Source organism: Heptranchias perlo, chromosome 20 (genome assembly GCF_035084215.1).
Source record: "Heptranchias perlo isolate sHepPer1 chromosome 20, sHepPer1.hap1, whole genome shotgun sequence".
Lineage (NCBI taxonomy): Eukaryota > Metazoa > Chordata > Chondrichthyes > Hexanchiformes > Hexanchidae > Heptranchias > Heptranchias perlo.
This window is the reverse complement of record NC_090344.1, coordinates 2879451-2906479: the sequence shown is the minus strand read 5'-3', so window position 1 is coordinate 2906479 and position 27029 is coordinate 2879451. Positions and strand designations below refer to the sequence as shown.

Sequence of the window (27029 nt, the reverse complement as noted above, 5' to 3'; positions counted from 1 at the left end):
GGGAGGCTGCGGAATTGGAACCAAAAACTATGGTTTTGATCCATCTAAATTTAAGGGATTTAACTGGAGTTTTAAACCAGCGCGTTAGACCGCTCAGCCAGGATACTTTCCATCTTGTGATCTTCAGGAGCCACTTTTACAGGAATAGAATTGCTGCAAGCAAGAATTCTGCCCCTCAAGCACCAATGCTCGCACGGCAGCAGGATGCATGTGTCCAGTTAGAAACCTGTCTGAAGGAACATGCAGTCTGACAGAGCCGGAAGTCCAGCAGATTGACTTTCGGTCTGAGCAGATGATGAATCTCCTTCTTGAGAGCGTTTCGCCAATCCAGCTCAGAGTGGTTTAAGAATCATAAATTCGGGTGTGACTGGAGCCACTTGTGCAAGATGAAGTGTCGGGGGCAGTTTCCCGTCCTTGACGGACATCAATGATCCTGTTGCGGTTTTGCTGCAAAATTTCACTTCGCAGCTCCCGATCCCTGAACTAAAACCCAACTCTGGTGGGACTCGAACCCACAACCTTTGAATATCTCCTCTAACCCTTAAGTAGAAGTCCAACACGCTATCCATTGCGCCACAGAGTCAGTTATACAATGCGTGGTAGAGCGGGGATCCTGTGCTATGTTTGAGGCGGTCAGGCTGCTCCTGCTTCCGCCTCTCACATTCCGAGAGCCGCGGTGGCGGTCTGCACCGATCGCCCTCCAATGGATCCGGCTCCAGCCGCATGTTGTGGGCTGGTGCAAGAACAGTCGCGTCTGACTCCAACTCAGAAGGTTGGGTGTTTTGAACCAAGTTGAAATCACAGCATTTTCACTGTGGCTCAGGGTCCTGCCGACTGATTTTAGATCGGGACAGTGTTTTAGGGATGGTCTGTGCAGTGTTTGTGCAACAATATCAAAATTCAATTTGAGACATTAATGAGCTTTTTTTCTGTTACTTTCTGTTTACACCCTCACCAGTTTTATGTCGAAACAGTTCACAATGTTTAAAGGATGTGGTGTACAGTGTTTGTGGAATCAGTGCAATTAAATTTGATACTTTCATTTGTTCCTTCTCCAACCCAGACACTTATCATCAGATTTGTAGCTTCACCCTCTGAAAAATAGGTTACTCAGTGATACAAATAAATCAGTAACAACCCCGAAACCTCAGCGGGTATATTTGTTCCAATGCTTTGTGATGGTCGCGATTTCCATGCAAATTTTCAATCAGCAAATCCCAAAGGGTGTTTTGGGATTGACAAACCAATTTAAGGACTTGACTGGTTCCTGGAAATGATCAAATGGGGATTTCCTTCCCCGTACAGATATAGAAATAAATATATTCCATCATTTCATAAATGCCAGTTTTGTAAATAAATACATTGCGATATCCAAGATGGAAAATCAGCTCTTCATATTCTTAAACAAATTTCCTCATTTTATTTTATTAATCCACTTACGTTTCAATGTAGAATATATATTCAGAGAATCTCTCTAAACTTAAAGAATAGTAAAACAATTGCAGATTTTACGAACACATAACATGCGATCGGATAAGTAAGATTAAGGCCGACTTTGTGAAATGTTTATTCTAATTATCTTTATGATGTTACGAAAAGTATTTCTCGATGTTCGTCCCCAACTTAACGGAGAAACTACGATGAAAACCAAAAGGATTTTTCAACAAATATTTGGAGCGATTTGATCGGTTCCCCTTCTCCTTTCTTTAATTATTACCTTTTGCTAATTGTTCTTCTTGATCCGTTTGCTTCATTTTTTCCTCAGTTATTCATAGTGAATTTTCGATCCGTTAACGTTCTTAAATATTTGATTTGTTTGTTCCCCTCCTCTTGACTTGCGATTTGTTGACCTTCAGGTCAAAGTCTGGAACAGAAATGTGTTCATATTCAGGCGCGACTCTGAAGTGTGAGACCGAGAGATGATGCCGGATGTGTGACGGAGAGAACAACTGTTGGAGGCAGAACTGTCCGTAACCTAACATACCCCGTGTGGCATTGCTCATGGTAGGTCGGATGACAATGTTTTATATTGACTGAACGGCTATGTATATAACACACAACAGATTTTACTGCTGCTTTAACTCGACAATGTATAATCACCATAAATCACCAAAGTCTCAGATCAGTTAGAATTGAATTACTGTTGGTGAGGGGAGTTTGTACATTGGAAGGAGTTTAAAATTGACAGCTCCAGGTAAACCTGCAAACCTCCCTCGCCTGCAGGTTACGTCACCATGAGGTGTTCACCTTTCTTTGCGCTTCTGGACTTCTGAAGTGTGATTGAACCTTCCCAAAAGTTTCCTATAATTAATGAGGAAGGAATGTATCAGTGTAAATGTGAGATATAAACGTGGATGTTTCACTGGGTACCATGGGAACCAGATACACTGCTCATTCCAGTTATTTGTCCAGCAGGAAACAGAAATCATTCTCTTCAACTGTACTCGCCCGAAGGAAAAGGAAACAAACAAAACAGCTCGGTTCTTTGTTTTAGCTTCTTCTGCTGGTTTACGTTCACTCACCGAGAAAGTGACAGAGAGAGACTGAGAGATTGGATTGGCTTTTTCACTTTATAATCTATTACACTTTGTAATTATTATAAGAGACGGTTCCATCCCAACTGTCCTGTGCCTTACATTCTCATTGATACTATGATGTGCTTTAAATGAGTTTCTAATAATTACACATTGCGGACAAAAGCTGAACGCCGAAAACTGCTCTGAAACCAGCTTTGCTTCGCAACCTTTCATGGAGATTGGTTGCTGGTTGTAGTTAAAGGAGTTTGTAAAATAAGCCCACGAGTGCATTATCCTGAAAACGTGTTTTGGACACATTCGCAGCTCAAATATCTTACATTAAATATAACAAATATACAAATACGTAACAGGTGTTAATATTAACACATAATAATACGAGGAAGGAGGCATTGGTGGATCTGGTTCTGGAGAATGAGGTGGGTCAATTGGAGCAAGTCTCAGTGTCATATTTAGGGAACGGTGATCATAGTATCATAAGGTTTAGATTAGTTATGGAAAAGGAGAAGGAGCTATCTCGAGTAAAGTACTTAACAGGAGAAGGGCCAATTTTAATGGGTTGAGAACGTACCTGGCCCGTGTAAATTGGAATCAAAGATTTGCAGGCTAAAATATAATCGAACAATGGGTGGAGGAGATGTTTCGGGTACAGATTAGATAGATTCCCAAGAGGGGGGAAGGTAGGGCCTGAGATCGCTGGATGACGAAAGAGATAGGGGGTAAAATGAAGCAGATAAAGGGGGTTTATGATCGATATCAGTTTGACAATACAAGTGAGAACCAGGCTGAATATAGGAAGCACCGTGAAAAAGTAAATAAGAGGGGAAAAGAGAGAGTATGAACATAGTTTGGCGGCTAACATAAGAGGTAATCCAAATGTTTTCGACAGACATTTAAATAATTAAAGGTTCATAAGAGGAGGGGTGTGGCCGATTCGGGACCAAAAAGGAGATCTTCGCATGGAGGCAGAAAGCGTGACTGAGGCACTAAAAGAGTACTTTGTATCTGTCTCTACCAAGGAAGAAGATGCTGCCAAAGTCACAGTAAAAAGGGAGGTAGTTGAGACACTGGATGTGGTGAAAATTGATACAGAGGAGGCACTTGAAAGGCTGGCTATGCTTAAAGTTGATAAGTCACCCGGTCCGGATGGGATGCTTTCAAGGTTGCTGAGGGAGTGGAAGGGTGGAAATTTCAGAGGTCCTGGTCATAACCTTCCAATCCGCCTTAGATGCGGGGGTGATGCCAGAGGACTGGATGTTTACAAATGTTAGATCCTTGTTCAGAAAGGGTGTAAGGATAAAGCCAACAACTACAGGCCAGTAACATTAAACTCGGTGGTGGGAAAGCTTTTATAAACGATGATCCGGGCCAAAATGAATAGTCACTTGGGCAAGTGTGGATTAATAAAGGAAAGCCAGCATGGACTTGTTAAAGGAAAATCGTGTTTAACTAACTTGATTAAGTTTTTTGGTGAGGTAATAGAGAGGGTTTATGAGGGCAATGCGTTTGATGACGACGACGACAACGACGACAACAACAACAACAACTTTATTTCGGGCCTTTTACGTAGTGAAACGACCCATGGCGACTCACAGGTGAGATTATCAAACAAAATTTCACACTGAGCCACATAAGGAGGTATGAGGACAGATGAACAAAAGCTTGGTTAAAGAGGTAGGTTTTAAGGAGCATCTTAAACGAGGAGAGAGAGGTAAAGAGGTGGAGAGGTTTAGGGAGGGAATTCCAGAGCTTCGGGCCGAGGCAACTGAAGGCACGGCCGCCAATGGTGGAGCAATTAAAATCGGGGATGCAAAAGAAGGAAGAATTGGAGGAGCGCTAAGATCTCGGAGGGTTGCAGGGCTGGAGGAGGTTACAGAGACAGGGAGGGGCGAGGCCATAGAGGCATTTGAAAACAAGGATGAGAATTGTAGGGCTGTAGGAGGTTGCAGAGATAGGGAGGGGCGAGGCCATGGAGGGATTTGAAAACATGGATGAGCATTTTAAAATCGAGGCTTTCCCGGACTGAGAGCCAATGTAGGTTAGTGATCACAGGGGAGGTGGGAGAACGGAACTTGTTGAGCGTTAGGATACGGGCAGCAGAGGTTTGGATGAGCTCAGTTTTATGGAGGGTCGAAGATGGGAGACGAGCCAGGAGACCATTGGGATAGTTCAGTAATAAGCTTGTCAGCAAAATTGAAGCCAGTGGAACAAATAGGGGCAGTGGCAGCATGGATGCGAATTGGCTAACTGACGGCAAACAGAGTGTAGTGGTAAACGGTTGTTTTTTGGACTGCAGGAAGGTATACAGTCGTATTCCCCAGGGGTCAGTACTAGGATGGCTGCTTTTTTTTGATATATATTAATGAATTGGACTTGGGTGTACAGGGCACAATTTCAAATTGCAGATAACACAAAACTTAGAAGCGCAGTAAACAGTGAGGAGGACAGTAATAGACTCCTAGATGACATAGACAGTCTGGTGGAATGGACGGACACATAGCAGATAACATTTAATGCAGAGAAATGCGAAATGATACATTTTGGAAGGAAGAACGAGGAGATGCAAAATAAACTAAATGGTACAATTTTAAAGGGCGTGCAGGAAAAGCGACCTGGTGGTATCTGTGCACATATCTTTGAAGGTGGCAAGAGAGATTGAGAAAGCGGTTAAAAAGGATACGGAATCTGGGGCTTTATAGATAGAGGCATAGAGCACAAAAGCAATGAAGTTATGTTAAACCTTTATAAATCACAAAGGTTCAGCCACAACTTGAGTATTATGTCCAATTCGGGGCACCGCAGTTTCGGAAGGATGTGAAGGCCTTCGAGAGGGTGCAGAAAAGATGCAGAAAAGAAGGTGCAGAAATGGATCCAGGGATGAGGGACTTCAGTTCCGCGAATAGACTGGAGAAGCTCGGGTTGTTCTCCTGAGAACAGAAAAGTTTGAGAGGAGATTTGATGGAAGTGTTCAAAATCATGACGGGTTTAGATAAAGTAAATAGAGAGAAACTGTTCCCATTGGCGGAAGGATCGGGAACCAGAGAGCACAGATTTAAGGTGATTGGCAAAAAACCAAAGGCGACATCAGGAAAAAAAAAAGCAGCGAGAAGTTCTGATCTGGAAGGCACTGCCTGAAAGGATGGCGGAAACAGATTCAATCGTGGCTTTCAAAAGGGAATTGGATAAATAGTAGAAGGGAAAACATTGCAGGGCTACGGGGAAAGGGCGAGGGAATGGGACTAACTGGATTGCTCTTACAAAGAGACGGCACAGACTCGATGGGCCGAATGGCATCCTTCCAAACTCCAACGATTCTCTGATTTGTCAAGCTCAAAGTGCTTGCTACTTCAGTGAGAGGTCCGTCTGCACAAAGAACGAGCACTTCCGCGTTACAGTTCAGCAGTCCTTTCCTTGTTGGCTCCGGAATTAATACAAATACGACAAATACTTTGTTACTTTGTTGTTTAATTCAGAAATGGGGTAAATATCAGATAGAATAAAAAGGCTTCGCTGGGATTCAAACTGAGGACCTCTTGTTCCGAAAAAGGCAATTTGCCCAGCTTTTCAAATTAAGGAGACAAATTAAGCGACAACGACCCCACCTCCTCTTCCTGATATCTACCTCTCACTGTCTGCTAGCGTTTGAGGCAGTTTGTATTTCTCGATTTCCCTTGTCCATTTCGCTGTGTTTACCGATACTCTGTATCTCTCGCTGTGTTTACCGATACTCTGAATCTCTCGCTGTGTTTACCGATACTCTGTATCTCTCGCTGTGTTTACCGATACTCTGTATCTCTCGCTGTGTTTACCGATACTCTGTATCTCTCGCTGTGTTTACCGATACTCTGAATCTCTCGCTGTGTTTACCGATACTCTGTATCTCTCGCTGTGTTTACCGATACTCTGTATCTCGCTGTGTTTACCGATACTCTGTATCTCTCGCTGTGTTTACCGATACTCTGTATCTTTTGCTGTGTTTACCGATATTCTGTATCCCTCGCTGTGTTTATCTCTCTGTGTCAATCGTGGGCTGATTCTGAATAAACAATGCATTAAATGAGGAGTTTTGGACAATTCTCCCTCTGACACTGAGGAACCAACGAGCGAAACTTTATTATAAGATATTGTTTATTGTGAAACAGCAAAGAAAACATTGCATTTTGAACGATTGAGGTTCAGTTCTGTGCAAAAAGAAACTGAGACCAGAAGGTGTTTGCAACAAGCCGCCTTTTAAGTTGATGTCAGGCTCGCTAACATTGCAGCACGAGGTGCAGACACCGCGCTGATGATCTTCATGTGTATCCGGGCCTTTCAGACACTTCGTGTGGCACAGGAGCTTTCCAATCCCCTGGACACCGACACATCCGTCGAAGTATCATTCACCGGCAGGACCGACATCTCGCCCCCTTTGCCAGACTTCAGCAAATTTAACGCTGAAAATACAAAACAGGACGTGTAGTGAGAGTGCGCTGTTGTTTTATAAAGTGTAGGAGTCCATATATGAGTGTGATGTTCACATATGAACTGTGGGTGTGTATATATGAGTGCGATATTTATACATGAACTGTGGGAGTGTATATATGAGTGTGATATTTATATATGAACTGTGGGTGTATATATATGAGTGTGATATTTATATATGAACTATGTGTGTATATATGAGTCTGATGTTTATATATGAACTGGGGGTGTGTACATATGAGTGCGATGTTTTTATATGAATTGCGGAATAAAAAGGAGCTGCAATTCCTTCTGGGGTTATGTTTTCTTCCAAGACAATGATGTAAAGGGATATTTTGGCAAACGGCAGAATTAGCTCAGTTGGGAGAGCGTTGCACTGAAAATTTAAAAGTCCTTGGTTCAATCCCGAGTTTCGGCAGTTTTTGGTTGTTGAGTTTCTTCTTCCTTGCTTCGATTCTCGCATTTAATCACAGTGAAATTTGATACCCGCCAGTGAAGGATTGGGGATGAAATACAGAGGCATCAAGGATGGGAAATATGTTTTCGTCTTGATTTAGTTTTTATTTCTTTGTTACATTCTGCCTGTTTTCCTTGTTTTTTCTCTCTCGGTGCCGGGGGACAATTTCATTTGATGCATTTGTCCTAAACCGATACCTTTTCCACATCTCGGGGCGGACAGACCCGCTCTGTCTGGTGCTGCTGGTGATCATTAATGGGAACAGGCCGCGAGTTAAACGTTTCTCTGCAAACCGGAGAAAGACAAATAAAAAGAAAGACGTGTTTCTCCGGCCCAGGGGCAAAGTTACAATGGATGTTATTCAAGAACACTGTCCCCGTGAATGTGTCTGTGGACCTGTTTGTAAGGCTTGCATTTTAAAAGTTACAAAAACCCGAAATAAATAAAGTAAATTACAAGAATGGAATCCGTGATCATGACATTACGGCATACTCTTTGCAAATGAGCGAACCGGCGGTCCGAACGGCTGTTTCATTAATTGTTGTACCTGTATGCTGGTTGGTAGCGATTTCTGCATTGGACCCCGAAATCTCACTGCTCCTCCACAGTTCCTTTTTTCTCACCATTTGGAAAATAGCCTGATTTATCTTTATTAGATTTAAAGTGGATCACCTCGCTCTCCCCCACATTGAACTCTATTTGCCGCAGTTTTCCCCACTCACTTAATCGATTAATTCCCACTTTTCAACGTCCTGCTTCCATCTCCATGACTTGTTGCGCCACCAGAAGGCTGCGTGTTCAAATCACGGGGTAACCGTTACTTCTCGAGCTGATCGGATTCTGGATCGTTCCGGAATGAATGTTTCATCTGCTTTTTCTCAATCAACAGAACCTTGCTCTAAAGTCTGCTTCCCAAATTTCAGGAAGGCGTCTCATTCTGCCCTTGACTTTTGATCTTGACCTGCAGTTGAAACTTTTGCAAAGAGGGAAATAAGTCGCCAAATCGCTCCACGTGAACCTGAAACGCTTTGGGAAGAAGTTCAGTGCAAACAATCAGGACTTTAAAGGCACCTCAATGACCTGCACTTTCATTGAATGAGTTTTGTTCGCCTCTCGGCTTTCATCTCACTGAAGTGAAGAGTGTGACCGCCTTGTATCTGTCAGCGTGTAAGTGACGAGTTTGGGTTAAGCACGGGTCGTCTTTATTTTTGAAATCTCACCAAGCAACAGGGAAAAGAAACTTCGAATCAAACTGTCCCTGTCAGTGATGAATTGAAGTGAATATCGCTCCAAGCAGATCTGGACAATGAGCAGTGCAGCCGCACAGAAGTCCCAAATCCACCCTCTCGCCATTCGGCAATCACAACTTTACTCCGGCCCAGCATCGCCACGCTGAAATCAAGTATTTCTCGAACACATTTTTTTTAACATCATAGTTACTGGTTTAATGGTGAAGACTACCGTCCGCTTCACTGTAAGTGCAAGCGACAACTTTGTAGACAAAGTGTCGTGTCACAGAGCTGCTCCTTGGACCTGCTCATTTCATCTCATCTTATTTTCAGCAAACCTGAATATTACTGGAATATAGAATGGCGAATCACAGCTCAAAAGGTCAATCCTCTCCACCAAGAGGGGACTGAGTCTTCCAACATACGGTGGTTAATGGCAAGGTTGGCTTCATGTCCAGAAATAACACAGCACAGATTTTCACTCATGCAAGCTGCACACCCTTTATTTTGGAAAAGTAAACTGATAGTCAGACAGCTGTTATATTAATCGCGGCAAGCTGAAGCTTCAGCTCGGTGAATGAGTCGTTCAGCAAATACAAAGTTGTGTTTCTGTGGCGCAATTGTTTAGCGCGTTCGGCTGTGAACTGAAAGGTTGTTGGTTCAAGCTCCACCCGGTGGACGCTGGGTAGTAACTTTCACCTGAACATTCAATGTCTCGCGTTTCCAGCATTCGAATGTGTGTCCTGTCTGAACGAAAATATACAGGTGAGGTGCCTGAGGATTGGAGGGCAGCAAATGTTGTGCCTTTGTTTAAGAAGGGCGGCAGGGAAAAGCCTGGGAACTACAGACCGGTGAGCCTGACATCTGTAGTGGGTAAGTTGTTCGAGGGTATTCTGAGAGACAGGATCTGCAGGCATTTGGAGAGGCAGGGACTGATTGGGATTAGTCAGCATGGTTTTGTGAGTGGAAAATCATGTCTCACGAATTTGATTGAGTTTTTTGAAGGGGTAACCAAGAAGATAGATGAGGGCTGTGCAGTAGACGTGGTCTACATGGACTTTAGCAAAGCCTTTGACAAGGTACCGCATGGTAGGTTGTTACATAAGGTTAAATCTCACGGGATCCAAGGTGAGGTAGCAAATTGGATACAAAATTGGATTGACGACAGGTGGTTGTGGAGGGTTGTTTTTCTAACTGGAGTCCTGTGACCAGCGGTGTGCCTCAGGGATCGGTGCTGGGTCCGCTGTTATTTGTTATTTATATTAATGATTTGGATGAGAATTTAGGAGGCATGGTTAGTAAGTTTGCAGATGACACCAAGATTGGTGGCATTGTGGACAGTGAAGAAGGTTATCTGGATTGCAACGGGATCTTGATAAATTGGGCCAGTGGGCCGATGAATGGCAGATGGAGTTTAATTTAGATAAATGTGAGGTGATGCATTTTTGGTAGATCGAATCGGGCCAGGACCTGCTCCGTTAATGGTAGGGCGTTGGGGAGAGTTATATAACAAAGAGATCTAGGAGTACAGGTTCATAGCTCCTTGAAAGTTGAGTCACAGGTGGATAGGGTGGTGAAGAAGGCATTCAGCATGCTTGGTTTCATTGGTCAGAATATTGAATACAGGAGTTGGGATGTCTTGTTGAAGTTGTACAAGACATTAGTAAGTAAGGCCACACTTGGAATACTGTGTACAGTTCTGGTCACCCTATTATAGAAAGGATATTATTAAACTAGAAAGAGTGCAGAAAAGATTTACTAGGATGCTACCGGGACTTGATGGTTTGACTTATAGGGAGAGGTTGGATAGACTGAGACTTTTTTCCCTGGAGATTAGGAGGTTTAGGGGTGATCTTAAAGAAGTCTATAAAATAATGAGGGTCATAGATCAGGTAGATAGTCAAAATCTTTTCCCAAAGGTAGGGGAGTCTATAACGAGGAGGCATAGATTTAAGTTGAGAGAGGAGAGATACAAAAGGATCCAGAGGGGCAATATTTTCACTCAAAGGGTGGTGAGTGTCTGGAACGAGCTGCCAGAGGCAGTAGTAGAGGCGGGTACAATTTTGTCTTTTAAAAAGCATTTGGACAGTTACATGGGTAAGATGGGTATAGAGGGATATGGGCCAAGTGCAGGCAATTGGGACGAGCTTCCTGGTATAAACTGGGCGACATGGACATGTTGGGCCGAAGGGCCTGTTTCCATGTTGTAAACTTCTATGATTCTATTCCGTGATCATTGCCAGCTGAGTGCGTCTAATTTTCCACCATTTAATCTGCTGTCTGAAAAATATTCAAAAAAAACTTGATTGGCTTGAAAGAATTCGGATTATTTCTTGTTTCCACAATGAATGACACTCGCTTTATTTTGGAAAAGTAAAATGGTATTCACATTCCGACAGGTTTCAGTTGATTTGTGAGAGATCTTTCAAGGATCAATCTCTGGTTAAGGCGGCCTTTTTATCTCTCTCTCTCTGTTGGCAGAATACAAAATGAAATTGGAGCTGGACCAATCAGGCAAGAAATCAGGAATCACTTGAGCAAACAAAATAATGCCGGAAGCTGGAACTCTCTCATCCCAAAGGATATGGATTGAGGCTCAATTCAAATTTTCAAGCCTGATATTGATAGATCTTTTTCCGGTTCGGTTACCAAGGGATATGGATCCAAGGCGGGGAAACAGAGATGAATTACTGATCACCTCATGATCTAATTGAATGGGACAGCAGGCTCGAGGGGCTGAATGGTCTTTTCCTGTGCCGATGTTACACTCCTGCTCAGTGCGGGGCTGGACGACTGGTAAAAGGCATCAGACTTGACTCCAGAATGAAAATCGGGTGTTCAGATTCTGCCACCTTGGGATTGTCGAACAAACTGAACCCCGACAGCAAAGTCACCACCTGCCTCTCTGCAATAATAGGATGAGAAGGAGCCCTACCGCTGGCCCGGCTCGCTCAGTCGGTAAAGCACGAAATTCCTAATCTCAGGGTCTTCGGTTTAAAGCAAATATTGGGGGTTTTGAGTTATATTTTTCACAGTGGGTGATGAAAGGTTCAAAGTGCAACCTCTTATCTTCAGTTCATGAAATCCAGTTATATCAACAGACACAACACTGAGCTGTGTGAAAGAAAACCGTGAGCGTTGCCAAATATCAAGTCCGTCCCGGTACTATCTTCTCATTACTTCCACATGGGAAACGGAAGATACCGTTTCAATCGGTTTCATTTCCGCTGTTATTAAAAAATGTTGACAGTTAGGATGTGTAATATTAAGAAGATGCCAACTCTGGATCCATTCGCCTCTCTGATACCTCCTGATACCCACTTACCCTCCTTGATTCTCCCTGATCTCCTCATCTTCTCTGATACCCTCAGAGAGTCCATTATCCTCTTTCAACCTTGTCAGTACCCTTTACACTCTCTGATACCCGCAGTCCTCACACACTGATACGCCCTGAAGTCCTTACACTCTCTGATACCCTCTGGCAGTCCTTCCCCTCTGTGAGATCTCAATATGCTCTCTGATACCCTCTGACTGCCCGCTACCCTCTCTGAGCCCCGTTGCACTCTCTGATGCCCTCTGATAGGACCTTCCCCTCTCTGAGATGCCCTTGCCCCAATGGATTGCCACTAAGAAGCGATTAGACGCCCTGACGCCTTCTCAGAACCCATTACCGTCCCTGCTATCAAAGTGCGGTGTAACTTCACAGGTGGATCGACCGGTCTGTGTTAAGGATGAGATCCAGAGTTTGATCGGTCGCTGCTGCTTCCGCCTCTGAGAGCTCTATCGGCGGTCGGGACCGATCTTGCTCCGATAAACTGGGTGTGGATGTATGAGTGCGCTGATGATTTATAAACTTTGCCAATTTACGTATGACAGCGATGTTTATATATGAACTGTGGGTGTATCTCTATGAGTACGATGTTTATATATGAACTGTGGGTGTATCTCTATGAGTACGATGTTTATATATGAACTGTGGGTGTATCTCTATGAGTACGATATTTTTATATGAACTGTGGGTGTATCTCGATGAGTGTGATGGTTATATATGAACTGTGGGTGTATCTCTGTGAGTGTGATGTTTATATATGAACTGTGGGTGTATCTCTATGAGTGCGATGTTTATCTATGAACTGTGGGTGTATCTCTGTGAGTGTGATGTTTATATATGAACTGTGGGTGTATCTCTATGAGTGCGATGTTTATATCCGAATTGTGGAATGAACAGGAGGGGCAATTCCTCCTGGGGTTATATTTTCTTCCACGACAATAACACAAAGTAATTGTTGGGTATAGAGCCGAAATAGCTCAGTTGGGAGAGCGTTAAACTGAAGATCTGAAGGTCCTTGGTTCAATTTCGAGTTTCGGCAGTTTTTGGTTGTTTCTTTTCTTCTTCCTTGCTTCGATTCTCGGATTTATTTCGAGTGAAATTTAATTCCCGCCACTGAAGGATTGGGGATTGAATGGAGAGACATCAAGGATGGGAAATATTTATATCGTTTGTATTTGGCTGTTATTTCTCTGTTACCTTCTGCCTTTTTATCTTGGTTTTGTCTTTCTCGGTACCGGGTGACCATTTGATTTGTCCTCAACTGATCCATTTTCCACATCTCGGGGCGGTCAGACCCGCTCTGTCTGTCTGTTGCTGCTGATGATCATTAATGGGAACAGGCCGCGAGTCAAACGTTTATCTGCAAATTGGAGAAAGACAAATAAAAAGAAAGACGTGTTTATCCTGCCCAGGGGCAAAGTTACAACGGATGTAATTCAAAAAACGGTCCCCGTGAATTTTTCTGTGGATTTGCTTTGTAAAGTTTCGATTTCAAAAGTTACAAAAACGCGAAATAATTAAAGTAAATTACAAGAATCGTGACCGTGATCATTATGTTACAGTATACTCTTTGCAAACGAGTTAACCGGCCGTACCAACGGCACATTAGGCTGTTTAATTAATTTTTGTACCTGCAGCGATTTCTGTACTTGGACCCCGAAATCTCTCTGCTCCTCCACAGCACCGAGTTTCTCACCATTTAGAAAATACTCTGATTTATCTTTCTTAGATTTAAAGTGTATGACCTCGGTCTCCATCACATTGAACTCTATTTGCCACAGTTTTGTCCACACACTTAATCTATCAATTCCCACTTTTCATTTTCCTGCTACCATCTGCATTACTTCCTGCGTCACCAGAAGGCTGCGTGTTCATAACACAGGGTAACCGTTGCCTTTAGAGCTGATAGGATTCTGTATCGTTCCGGAATGAATGTTTCATCTGCTATTTCTCAATAAACAGAACATTGCTCTAAATTCTGGTTCTCTGGTTCTCAAATTTGAGCAAATCGTTTCATTTTGCCCTCGACTTTTGATCTTGTGCTGCGGATGAAACTTTTGCAAAGAGGGAGAAGAAGTCCAAAAATCGCCCCATGTGTATCTCAAACGCGTTGGGAAGAAGTTCTGTGTAAACAATCAGGAATTTAAAGGCACCTCAATGACCTGCACTTTCATTGAATGAGTTTTTTTCGCCATTGGAATCGACGAGAAATCGCTGTCTGCTTTCATCTCACTGAAGTGCAGAGTGTGGCCGCCTTGTATCGGTCAACGTGTTAGTGACGAGTTTGGGTTAAGCATGGCTCGCGTTTATTTCTGAAATCTCACCAAGCACCGGCGAAAAGAACCTCAGAATCAAACTGTCCCTGTCAGTGATGAATCGAAGGGAATATCGCTCCAAACAGATCTGGACAATGCGCAGCGCAGCCGCACAGGAGTTCCAAATCCACCCTCTCGCCACTCGGCAATCGCATTAACTGAACTTTACTCTGGCCAGTGTCACCGCGCTGAAATCGAGTCTTTCTCGGCCACATTTTTTCTTAACATCATAATTACTGGTTTAAGAGTCAAAATTGTCGTCCACTTCACTGTAAGTGCAAGAGACAACTTTGTAGACACCGTGTAGTGTCACAGACCTGCTGGTTTGTCCTGCTCATTTCATCTCATCTCATTTTCCGCAAACCTGAATATTACTGGAACAGAGAATGGCGAATCACAGCTCAAAAATCAATCCTCTCTTCCACGAGCGGACTGAGTCTTTCAACATACAGGTGTTTAATGGCAAGGTGAGTTTAATTTTCAGAAATAATACAGCACAGATTTTCACTCGTGCAAGCTGCACACCCTTTATTTTGGAAATGTGAACTGATTGGAAGAAAGCTGTTGCATTGAGTGCGGCAACCTGAAGCTTCAGCTCGATGAAATAGTCCTTGAACATTTGCAAGTTCTGTTTCTGTGGCGCAATTGGGTCGCGCGTTTTGCTGCTCACTGAAAAGTTGGTCGTTCGAACCCACTGGAGGACGCAAAGGCAACCTTTCACCTTAACATTCATTGTCTCGCATTTCTTGGGTTCGAATGTGTGTCTTGTCTGCCAGAAAATGTACCGCAAGCATTGCCAGCTGAGTCCGTCTGATTTTCCACCATTTATTCTGCGGTTGGATAACAGGCATATGAAAAATATCCAAAAAAACGAGGTTGGCTTGAACGAAGTCGGAATACTTCTTGAGAGAAGGTTCGAAGGTTGCAAGCGAGCTCCTTCACATTGACATGGATATTTCTGCAGTGAGCGACATCAGACTGTTTCCACAATGAATGTCACTCCCTTTATTTTGGAAAAGTGAAATGGTATTCACATTCCGACTGGTTTCAGTTGATTTGTGAGAGATCGTTAAAGGATCAATCTCCGGTTAAGACGGCCTTTTTCTCTCTCTCTGTTGGCCGAATCCAAAATAAAATTGGAGCTGGACTTTTCATGCAAGAAATCAGGAATCACTTTCGCAAATAAAATACGGCCGAAAGCTGGAACTCTCTCATCCCAAAGGATGTGGATTAGTGGCTCAATTCATAATTTGAAGTCTGATATTGACAGATCGTTTTTCGATTCGGGTACCAAGGAATATGAGGCCAAGACGGAGAAACAGAGATGAATTGCAGATCAACTCATGATCTATTTGAATGGGGCAGCAGGTTCGAGGGGCTGAATGGCCTTCTCTTGCCCCGATGTTCCTATACTGCTCAGCGCGGGGCTGGACGAATGGTAAAAGACATCAGACTAACTGCAGAATGATAAAACGCGTGTTCAGAAGCAGACACCCTGAGATTGTGGAACGAACTGAACTCCTGCAGCAAAGCCAACAGTTGTCTCTCTGCAATAATAAGATGGGAAGAATTTCAGTGGTCGGTCCGGCTGGCTCAGTCGGTAGAGCATGCGACTCTTAATCTCAGAGTCGTGGGTTCGAGCCCCACGTTGGGCGATTTGTGTTCTTCTTTCAACACTCGATGATAAAATTTTTAAAGTGCAACCTCTTGTCTCCAGATTCGAAACAGGCACAACCCTGAGCTGTGTGAAAGGAAACCGTGAGCGTTGCCAAATATCCACTCCCTCCCGATTCTACCTTCTCGTTCCCTCCACATGGGACACGGACAGGTTATCGGTTCAATTGGATTCACTTTTTGTTGTTATTAAAAATGTTGAAGGTCAGAAAATGTAATATTTAGTAGATGCCAACGCTGGAACAATTCGCCTCTCTGATACCTCCTGATCCCCCCTTACCCTATTTGATTCTCCCTGTGCTCCTTATCATCGCTGATACGCTCTGTCTCTTACCTTCTCCGATCCTCTCAGAGAGTCCATGATCCACTTTGAACCTTGTCAGCGCCATTCACCTGCTCTGATCCCTATTGATTGCCCCTTGCACAGATGCGCCCTGAGCCGCCTCACACTCTCCCATACTCGTCAGTCCTTCCCCTCTCTAAGATCTTAACACACTCTCTGATGCCATCTGACTGACCGCTCTCCTCTCCGAGCCCCCTGACACTCTCTGATGCCCTCTGATAGTACCTTCCCCTCTCTGAGATGCCCTTGACCCAATGGATCGCCACTAAGAAGCGATGAGACGCCCTGAGGCCTTCTCAGAACCAATTACCGTCCCTGCTATCAAAGTGCGGTGGAACTTCACAGGTGGATCTACCGGTCTGTGTGAAGGATGAGATCAAGAGTTCGATCGGTCGCTGCTGCTTCCGCCTCTGAGAGCTCGATCGGCGGTCGGTACCGATCTTCCTCCCATAAACTGGGTGTGGATGTATGAGTGCGCTGTTGATTTATAAACTTTGGTAGTTTACGTGTGACAACGATGTTTATATATGAACTGTGGGTGTATCTCTATGAGTACGATGTTTATATATGAATTGTGGAATGAACAGGAGGGGCAATTCCTCCTGGGGTTATATTTTCTTCCACGACAATAACACAAAGTAATTGATTGGTATAGAGCCGAAATAGCTCAGTTGGGAGAGCGTTAGATTGAAGATCTGAAGGTCCTTGATTCAATCCCGAGTTTCGGCAGTTTTTGGTTGTTCACTTTCTTCTTCCTTGCTTCGATTCTCGGATTTATTTCGAGTGAAATTTGATTCCCGCCACTGAAGGATTGGGGATTGAATAGAGAGACATCAAGGATGGGAAATATTTATATCGTTTGTATTTGGCTGTTATTTCACTGTTACCTTCTGCCTTTTTCTCTCGGTTTTGACTCTCTCGGTGCCAAGTGACGATTTGATTTGTCCGAAACTGATCCATTTTCCACATCTCGGGGCGGTCAGACCCGCTCTGTCTGTCTGTTGCTGCTGATGATCATTAATGGGAACAGGCCGCGAGTCAAACGTTTATCTGCAAATTGGAGAAAGACAAATAAAAAGAAAGACGTGTTTATCCTGCCCAGGGGCAAAGTTACAACGGATGTAATTCAAAAACGGTCCCCGTGAATTTTTCTGTGGATTTTCTTTTTAAAGCTTCGATTTCAAAAGTTACAAAAACGCGAAATAAATAAAGTAAATGACAAGAATCGAGTCCGTGATCATTATGTTACAGTATACTCTTTCCAAACGAGTTAACCGGCCGCACCAACGGCACATTAGACTGTTTAATTAATTTTTGTACCTGCAGCGATTTCTGCACTTTGACCCCTAAATCTCTCTGCTCCTCCACAGCACCGAGTTTCTCACCATTTAGAAAATACTCTGATTTATCTTTCTTAGATTTAAAGTGTATGACCTCGGTCTTCCCCACATTGAACTCTATTTGCCACAGTTTTGTCCACGCACTTAATCTATCAATTCCCACTTTTCAATTTCCTGCTATCATCTGCGTGACTTCCTGCTTCACCAGAAGGCTGCGTGTTCAAAACACGGGGGAACCGTTGCCTTTAGAGCTGATAGGATTCTGCATCGTTCCGGAATGAATGTTTCATCTGCTTTTCCTCAATAAACAGAACCTTGCTCGAAATTCTGGTTCTCTGGTTCTCAAATTTCAGCCAATCGTTTCATTTTGCCCTCGACTTTTGATCTTGTGCTGCGGATGAAACTTTTGCAAAGAGGGAGAAGAAGTCCCCAAATCGCCGCACGTGTATCTCAAACGCTTTGGGAAGAAGTTCTGTGCAAACAATCAGGAATTTAAAGGCACCTCAATGACCTGCACTTTCATTGAATGACTTTTTTTCGCCATTGGAATCGACGTGAAATCGCTGTCGGCTTTCATCTCACTGAAGTGGAGAGTGTGGCCGCCTTGTATCGGTCAACGTGTTAGTGACGAGTTTGAGTTAAGCACGGGTCGCGTTTATTTCTGAAATCTCACCAAGCACCGGGGAAAAGAAACTTAGAAACAAACTGTCCCTGTAAGTGATGAATTGAAGGGAATATCGCTCCAAACAGATCTGGACAATGCGCAGCGCAGCCGCACAGGAGTTCCAAATCCACCCTCTCGCCACTCGGCAATCGCATTAACTGAACTTTACTCTGGCCCAGTGTCACCGCGCTGAAATCGAGTCTTTCTTGGCCACATTTTTTCTTAACATAATAATTACTGGTTTAAGAGTGAAAATTGTCGTCCACTTCACTGTAAGTGCAAGAGACAAATTTGTCGACACCGTGTAGTGTCACAGACCTGCTGGTTTGTCCTGCTCATTTCATCTCATCTCATTTTCAGCAAACCTGAATATCACTGGAACAGAGATTGGCGAATCACTGCTCAAAAATCAATCCTCTCTTCCACGAGCGGACTGATTCTTTCAACATACAGGTGTTTCATGCAAGGTGAGTTTAATTTTCAGAAATAATACAGCACAGATTTTCACTCGTGCAAGCTGCACACCCTTTATTTTGGAAAAGTAAACTTATTGGAAGAAAGCTGTTACATTGAGCGCGGCAACCTGAAGCTTTAGCTCGATGAATTAGTCCTTGAACATTTGCAAGTTCTGTTTCTGTGGCGCAATTGGGAAGCGCGTTGGGCTGCTCACTGAAAAGTTGGTGGTTTGAACCCACTAGAGGGCGCTAAAGCAACCTTTCACCTTAACATTCATTGCCTCGCATTTCTTGGGTTCGAATGTGTGTCTTGTCTACCAGAAAATGTACCGCAAACATTGCCAGCTGAGTGCGTCTGATTTTCCACCATTTATTCTGCGGTTGGATAACAGGCATATGAAAAATATCCAAAAAAACGAGGTTGGCTTGAACGAAGTCGGAATACTTCTTGGCAGAGAAGGTTCGAAGGTTGCAAGCGAGCTCCTTCACACTGACATGGATATTTCTGCAGTGAGCGACATCAGACTGTTTCCACAATGAATGTCACTCCCTTTATTTTGGAAAAGTGAAATGGTATTCACATTCCGACTGGTTTCAGTTGATTTGTGAGAGATCGTTAAAGGATCAATCTCCGGATAAGACGGCCTTTTTCTCTCTCTCTGTTGGCCGAATCCAAAATGAAATTGGAGCTGGACTAATCATGCAAGAAATCAGGAATCACTTTAGCAAACAAAATGCGGCCGATAGCTGGAACTCTCTCACCCCAAAGGATGTGGATTGAGGCTCATTTCAAATTTTCAAATCTGATATTGATAGATCTTTTTCCGGTTCGGTTACTAAGGGATATGAGTCCAAGGCGGGGCAACATTGATGAATTACTGGTCACTTCATGATCTAATTGAATGAGACAGCAGGTTCGAGGGGCTGAATGGTCTTCCCCTGTCCCGAATTTCCTCTCCTGCTCAACGCGGGGCTGGGCGACTGGTAAAAGGCATCAGACTGACTCTGGAATGAAAAGCGGTTGTTCAGATTCAGCCACCTTGGGATTGTCGGACAAACTGAACCCCTACAGCAACGTCACCACCTGCCTCTCTGCAATAATAGGATGAGAAGGAGCCCTGCCGCTGGCTCGGCTAGCTCAGTCGGTAAAGCACGAAATTCCTAATCTCAGGGTTGTGGGTTTAAACCACACATTGTGCATTTTGTGTTCTATTTTTCACAATGGGTGATGAAAGGTTCAAAGTGTAACCTCTTATCTCCAGTTGTAGAAATCCAGTTATATAAACAGACACAACACTGAGCTGTGTGAAAGGAAACCATGAGTGTTGCCAAATATCCAGTCCCTCCCGATGCTATCTTCTCATTCCCTCCACATGGGATACGGCAGATACAGTTTCAATAGATTTCATTTTTGCTGTTATTAAAAATGTTGATGGTTCGGATGTGTAATATTTAGAAGATGCCAACTCTGGATCCATTCGACTCTCTCATACCTCCTGAGCCCACCTTACCCTCTTTGATTCTCCCTGAGCTCCTTATCTTCTCTGATACCCTAAGAGAGTCCATTATCCTCTTTCAACCTTGTCAGCGCCCTTTACACTCTTTGATACCCGCAGTCCTCACCCACTGATACGCCCTGAGAGTCATTACACTCTCTGATACCCTTTGGCAGTCCTTGCCCTCTGTGAGATCTCAATATGCTCTCTGATACCCTCTGACTGCCCGCTCCCGTCTCTGAGCCTCCTTGCACGCTCTGATGCCCAATGACTGTCCCTTCCCCTCTCTGAGATGCCCTTGACCCAATGGATCGCCACTAAGAAGCGATTAGACGCCCTGAGGCCTTCTCAGAACCCATTACCGTCCCTGCTATCAAAGTGCGGTGCAACTTCACAGGTGGATCTACCGGTCTGTGTTAAGGATGAGATCCAGAGTTTGATCGGTCGCTGCTGCTTCCGCCTCTGAGAGCTCTATCGGCGGTCGGTACCGATTTTCCTCCTATAAACTGGGTGTGGATGTATGAGTGCGCTGTTGATTTATAAACTTTGGTAGTTTACGTATGACAGCGATGTTTATATATGAATTGTGGGTGTATCTCTATGATTGCGATGTTTATATATGAACTGTGGGTGTATCTCTATGAGTATGATGTTAAAATACGAATTGTGGAATGAACAGGAGGGGCAATTCCTCCCGGGGTTATATTTTCTTCCATGACAATAACACAAAGTTAGGGTGTGCTGTAGAGCCGAAATAGTTCAGTTGGGAGAGCGTTAGACTGAATATCTGAATGGTCCTTGATTCAATCTTGAGTTTCGGTTGTTTCTTTGCTTCGATTCTCGGATTTATTTACAGTGAAATTTAATTCCCGCCACTGAAGGATTGGGGATTGAAAGGAGAGACATCAAGGATGGGAAATATTTATATCGTTTGTATTTGGCTGTTATTTCTCTGTTACCTTCTGCCTTTTTCTCTTGGTTTTGTCTCTCTCGGTGCCAGGTGACTATTTGATTTCTCCGAAACTGATCCATTTTCCATATCTCGGGGCGGTCAGACCCGCTCTGTCTGTCTGTTGTTGCTGATGATCATTAATGGGAACAGGCCGCGAGTCAAACGTTTATCTGCAAATTGGAGAAAGACAAATAAAAAGAAAGACGTGTTTATCCTGCCCAGGGGCAAAGTTACAACGGATGTAATTCAAAAACGGTCCCCGTGAATTTTTCTGTGGATTTTGTTTGTAAAGCTTCGATTTCAAAAGTTACAAAAACGCGAAATAAATAAAGTAAATGACAAGAATCGAGTCCGTGATCATTATGTTACAGTATACACTTTGCAAACGAGTTAACCGGCCGTACCAACGGCACATTAGGATGTTTAATTAATTGTTGTACCTGCAGCGATTTCTGTACTTGGACCCCTAAATCTCTCTGCTCCTCCACAGCACCGAGTTTCTCACCATTTAGAAAATACTCTGATTTATCTTTCTTAGATTTAAAGTGTATGACCTCGGTCTCCCCCACATTGAACTCTATTTGCCACAGTTTTGTCCACACACTTAATCTATCAATTCCTACTTTTCAATTTCCTGCTACCATCTGCATTACTTCCTGCGTCACCAGAAGGCTGCGTGTTCAAAACACGGGGTAACCGTTGCCTTTAGAGCTGATAGGGTTCTGTATCGTTCCGGAATGAATGTTTCATCTGCTTTTTCTCAATAAACAGAACCTTGCTCTAAATTCTGGTTCTCTGGTTCTCAAATTTCAGCAAATCGTTTCATTTTGCCCTCGACTTTTGATCTTGTGCTGCGGATGAAACTTTTGCAAATAGGGAGAAGAAGTCCCCAAATCGCCCCACGTGTATCTCAAACGCTTTGAGAAGAAGTTCTGTGTAAACAATCAGGAATTTAAAGGCACCTCAATGACCTGCACTTTCATTGAATGACTTTTTTTCGCCATTGGAATCGACGTGAAATCGCTGTCGGCTTTCATCTCACTGAAGTGCAGAGTGTGGCCGCCTTGTATCGGTCAATGTGTTAGTGACGAGTTTGGGTTAAGCACGGGTCGCGTTTATTTCTGAAATCTCACCAAGCACCGGGGAAAAGAAACTTAGAATCAAACTGTCCCTGTAAGTGATGAATTGAAGTGAATATCGTTCCAAACAGATCTGGACAATGTGCAGCGCAGCCGCACAGGAGTTCCAAATCCACCCTCTCGCCACTCGGCAATCGCATGAACTGAACTTTACTCTGGCCCGTGTCACCGCGCTGAAATCGAGTCTTTCACGGCCACATTTTTTCTTAACATAATAATTACTGGTTTAAGAGTGAAAATTGTCGTCCACTTCACTGTAAGTGCAAGAGACAACTTTGTAGACACCGTGTAGTGTCACAGACCTGCTGGTTTGTCCTGCTCATTTCATCTCATCTCATTTTCCGCAAACCTGAATATTACTGGAACAGAGAATGGCGAATCACAGCTCAAAAATCAATCCTCTCTTCCACGAGCGGACTGAGTCTTTCAACATACAGGTGTTTAATGGCAAGGTGAGTTTAATTTTCAGAAATAATACAGCACAGATTTTGACTCCTGCAAGCTGCACACATTTTATTTTGGAAAAGTAAACTGATTGGAAGAAAACTGTTACATTGAGTGCGGCAACCTGAAGCGTCAGCTCGATGAATTCGTCCTTGAACATTTGCAAGTTCTGTTTCTGTGGCGCAATTGGTTAGCGCGATTCGCTGCGAACTGAAAAGTTGGTCGTTAGAGGACACGAAGTCAACCTTTTACCTTAACATTCATTGTCTCGCAAATTCTTGGGTTCGAATGTGTGTCTTGTCTGCCAGAAAATGTACCGCAAGCATTGCCAGCTGAGTCCGTCTGATTTTCCACCATTTATTCTGCGGTTGGATAACAGGCATATGAAAAATATCCAAAAAAACGAGGTTGGCTTGAACGAAGTCGGAATACTTCTTGACAGAGAAGATTCGAAGGTTGCAAGCGAGCTCCTTCACACTGACATGGATATTTCTGCAGTGAGCGACATCAGACTGTTTCCACAATGAATGTCACTGCCTTTATTTTGGAAAAGTGAAATGGTATTCACATTCCGACTGGTTTCAGTTGATTTGTGAGAGATCGTTAAAGGATCAATCTCCGGTTAAGACGGCCTTTTTCTCTCTCTCTGTTGGCCGAATCCAAAATGAAATTGGAGCTGGACGAATCATGCAAGAAATCAGGAATCACTTTAGCAAACAAAATACGGCCGAAAGCTGGTACTCTCTCATCCCAAAGGATGTGGATTGTGGTTCAATTCATAATTTGAAGTCTGATATTGACAGATCGTTTTTCGATTCGGGTACCAAGGAATATGAGTCCAAGACGGAGAAACAGAGATGAATTGCAGATCAACTCATGATCGAATTGAATGGGGCAGCAGGTTCGAGGGGCTGAATGGCCTTCTCTTGTCCCGATGTTCCGATACTGCTCAGCGCGGAGCTGGACGAATGGTAAAAGACATCAGACTAACTCCAGAATGAAAAAACGGGTGTTCAGAAGTCGATACCCTGAGATTGTGGAACGAACTGAACTCCTGCAGCAAAGCCAACATTTGTCTCTCTGCAATGATAAGATGGGAAGAATTTCAGCAGTCGGCCCGGCTAGCTCAGTCGGTAGAGCATGAGACTCTTAATCTCAGGGTCGTGGGTTCGAGCCCCACGTTGGGCGATTTGCGTTCCACTTTTCACAACCGGTGATAAAATTTTTAAAGTGCAACCTCTTGTCTCCAGATTCGAAACAGGCACAACCCTGAGCTGTGTGAAAGGAAACCGTGAGCGTTGCCAAATATCCACTCCCTATCGATTCTACCTTCTCGTTCCCTCCACATGGGACACGGACAGGTTATCGGTTCAATTGGATTCACTTTTTGTTGTTATTAAAAATGTTGAAGGTCAGAAAATGTAATATTTAGGAGATGCCAACGCTGGAACAATTCGCCTCTCTGATACCTCCTGATCCCCCCTTACCCCGTTTGATTCTCCCTGTGCTCCTTATCATCGCTGATACGCTCTGTCTCTTACCTTCTCCGATACCCTCAGAGAGTCCATGATTCACTTTGAACCTTGTCAGCGCCATTCACCTGCTCTGATACCCACTGAGTGCCCCTTACACAGATGCGCCCTGAGCCGCCTTACACTCTCCCACACTCGGCAGTCCTTCCCCTCTCTCAGATCTTAATACACTCTCTGATGCCATCTGACTTCCCGCTCTCCTCTTTGAGCCCCCTTGCACTCTCTGATGCCCTCTGATAGTACCTTCCCCTCTCTGAGATGCCCTTGCCACAATGGATCGCCACGAAGAAGCGATTAGACGCCCTGAGGCCTTCTCAGAAGCAATTACCGTCCCTGCTATCAAAGTGCGGTGTAACTTCACAGGTGGATCTACCGGTCTGTGTTAAGGATGAGATCAAGAGTTTGATCGGTCGCTGCTGCTTCCGCCTCTGAGAGCTCTGTCGGCGGTCGGTACCGATCTTCCTCCCACAAACTGGGTGTGGATGTGTGAGTGCGCTGTTGATTTATAAACTTTGGTAGTTTACGTATGACAACGATGTTTATATATGAACTGTGGGTGTATCTCTACGAGTACGATGTTTATATATGAATTGTGGAATAAACAGGAGGGGCAATTCCTCCTGGGGTTATATTTTCTTCCACGACAATAACACAAAGTAATCGTTGGATACAGAGCCGAAATAGCTCAGTTGGGAGAGCGTTAGACTGAAGATCTGAAGGTCCTTGGTTCAATCCCGAGTTTCGGCAGTTTTTGTTTGTTTACTTTCTTCTTCCTTGCTTCGATTCTCGGATTGATTTGCAGTGAAATTAAATTCCCGCCACTGAATGATTGGGGATTGAATAGAGAGACATCAAGGATGGGAATTATTTATATCGTTTGTATTTGGCTGTTATTTCACTGTTACCTTCTGCCTTTTTCTCTTGGTTTTGTCTCTCTCGGTGCCAGGTGACTATTTGATTTGTCCGAAACTGTTCCATTTTCCACATCTCGGGGCGGTCAGATCGCTCTGTCTGTCTGTTGCTGCTGATGATCATTAATGGGAACAGGCCGCGAGTTAAACGTTTATCTGCAAATTGGAGAAAGACAAATCAAAAGAAAGACGTGTTTATCCTGCCCAGGGGCAAAGTTACAACGGATGTAATTCAAAAACGGTCCCCGTGAATTTTTCTGTTGATTTTCTTTTTAAAGCTTCGATTTCAAAAGTTACAAAAACGCGAAATAAATAAAGTAAATTACAAGAATCGAGTCCGTGATCATTATGTTACAGTATACTCTTTGCAAACGAGTTAACCGGCCGTACCAACGGCACATTAGACTGTTTAATTAATTTTTGTACCTGCAGCGATTTCTGTACTTGGACCCCTAAATCTCTCTGCTCCTCCACAGCACCGAGTTTCTCACCATTTAGAAAATACTCTGATTTATCTTTCTTAGATTTAAAGTGTATGACCTCGGTCAACTCTATTTGCCACAGTTTTGTCCACACACTTAATCTATCAATTCCCACTTTTCAATTTCCTGCTACCATCTGCGTTTCTTCCTGCGTCACCAGAAGGCTGCGTGTTCAAAACACGGGGTAACCGTTGCCTTTAGAGCTGATAGGGTTCTGTATCGTTCCGGAATGAATGTTTCATCTGCTTTTTCTCAATAAACAGAACCTTGCTCTATATTCTGGTTCTCTGGATCTCAAATTTGAGCAAATCGTTTCATTTTGCCCTCGACTTTTGATCTTGTGCTGCGGATGAAACTTTTGCAAAGAGGGAGAAGTCCCCAAATCGCCCCACGTGTATCTCAAACGCGTTGGGAAGAAGTTCTGTGGAAACAATCAGGAATTGAAAGGCACCTCAATGACCTGCACTTCCATTGAATGACTTTTTTTCGCCATTGGAATCGACGAGAAATCGCTGTCGGCTTTCATCTCACTGAAGTGCAGAGTGTGGCCGCCTTGTATCGGTCAATGTGTTAGTGACGAGTTTGGGTTAAGCACGGGTCGCGTTTATTTCTGAAATCTCACCAAGCACCGGGAAAAAGAAACTTAGAATCAAACTCTCCCTGTCAGTGATGAATTGAAGGGAATATCGCTCCAAACAGATCTGGACAATGCGCAGCGCAGCCGCACAGGAATTCCAAATCCACCCTCTCGCCACTCGGCAATCGCATGAACTGAACTTTACTCTGGCCCGTGTCACCGCGCTGAAATCGAGTCTTTCACGGCCACATTTTTTCTTAACATAATAATTACTGGTTTAAGAGTGAAAATTGTCGTCCACTTCACTGTAAGTGCAAGAGACAACTTTGCAGACACCGTGTAGTGTCACAGACCTGCTGGTTTGTCCTGCTCATTTCATCTCATCTCATTTTCCGCAAACCTGAATATTACTGGAACAGAGAATGGCGAATCACAGCTCAAAAATCAATCCTCTCTTCCACGAGCGGACTGAGTCTTTCAACATACAGGTGTTTAATGGCAAGGTGAGTTTAATTTTCAGAAATAATACAGCACAGATTTTGACTCGTGCAAGCTGCACACATTTTATTTTGGAAAAGTAAACTGATTGGAAGAAAGCTGTTACATTGAGTGCGGCAACCTGAAGCGTCAGCTCGATGAATTCGTCCTTGAACATTTGCAAGTTCTGTTTCTGTGGCGCAATGGTTAGCGCAT

At 43.8% G+C, this 27029-nt stretch overlaps 1 protein-coding gene and 6 non-coding genes across 7 annotated transcripts in view; 6 read left to right on the top strand and 1 right to left on the bottom strand.

Annotated features, from left to right (window-relative positions):
* Positions 1-27029, top strand: part of LOC137335563 (zona pellucida sperm-binding protein 4-like) — a 51078-nt gene that overhangs the window by 8286 nt on the left and 15763 nt on the right. Inside the window, exon 4 of the mRNA XM_068000879.1 lies at positions 4017-4129. Within this exon, the coding sequence (XP_067856980.1) occupies positions 4017-4129 (113 nt within the window). The remainder of the gene's footprint in view (positions 1-4016; positions 4130-27029) is intronic.
* trnar-ucu (transfer RNA arginine (anticodon UCU)) lies at positions 492-583 on the bottom strand. Its single transcript is given in 2 exon segments — positions 492-527; positions 547-583. It is a non-coding gene; the product is annotated as a tRNA-Arg (tRNA).
* trnaf-gaa (transfer RNA phenylalanine (anticodon GAA)) lies at positions 12979-13051 on the top strand. The gene has a single exon. It is a non-coding gene; the product is annotated as a tRNA-Phe (tRNA).
* On the top strand, positions 15910-15982 carry trnak-cuu (transfer RNA lysine (anticodon CUU)). The gene has a single exon. It is a non-coding gene; the product is annotated as a tRNA-Lys (tRNA).
* Positions 17001-17073, top strand: trnaf-gaa (transfer RNA phenylalanine (anticodon GAA)). Its single transcript has one exon. It is a non-coding gene; the product is annotated as a tRNA-Phe (tRNA).
* trnak-cuu (transfer RNA lysine (anticodon CUU)) lies at positions 23950-24022 on the top strand. The gene has a single exon. It is a non-coding gene; the product is annotated as a tRNA-Lys (tRNA).
* Positions 25041-25113, top strand: trnaf-gaa (transfer RNA phenylalanine (anticodon GAA)). Its single transcript has one exon. It is a non-coding gene; the product is annotated as a tRNA-Phe (tRNA).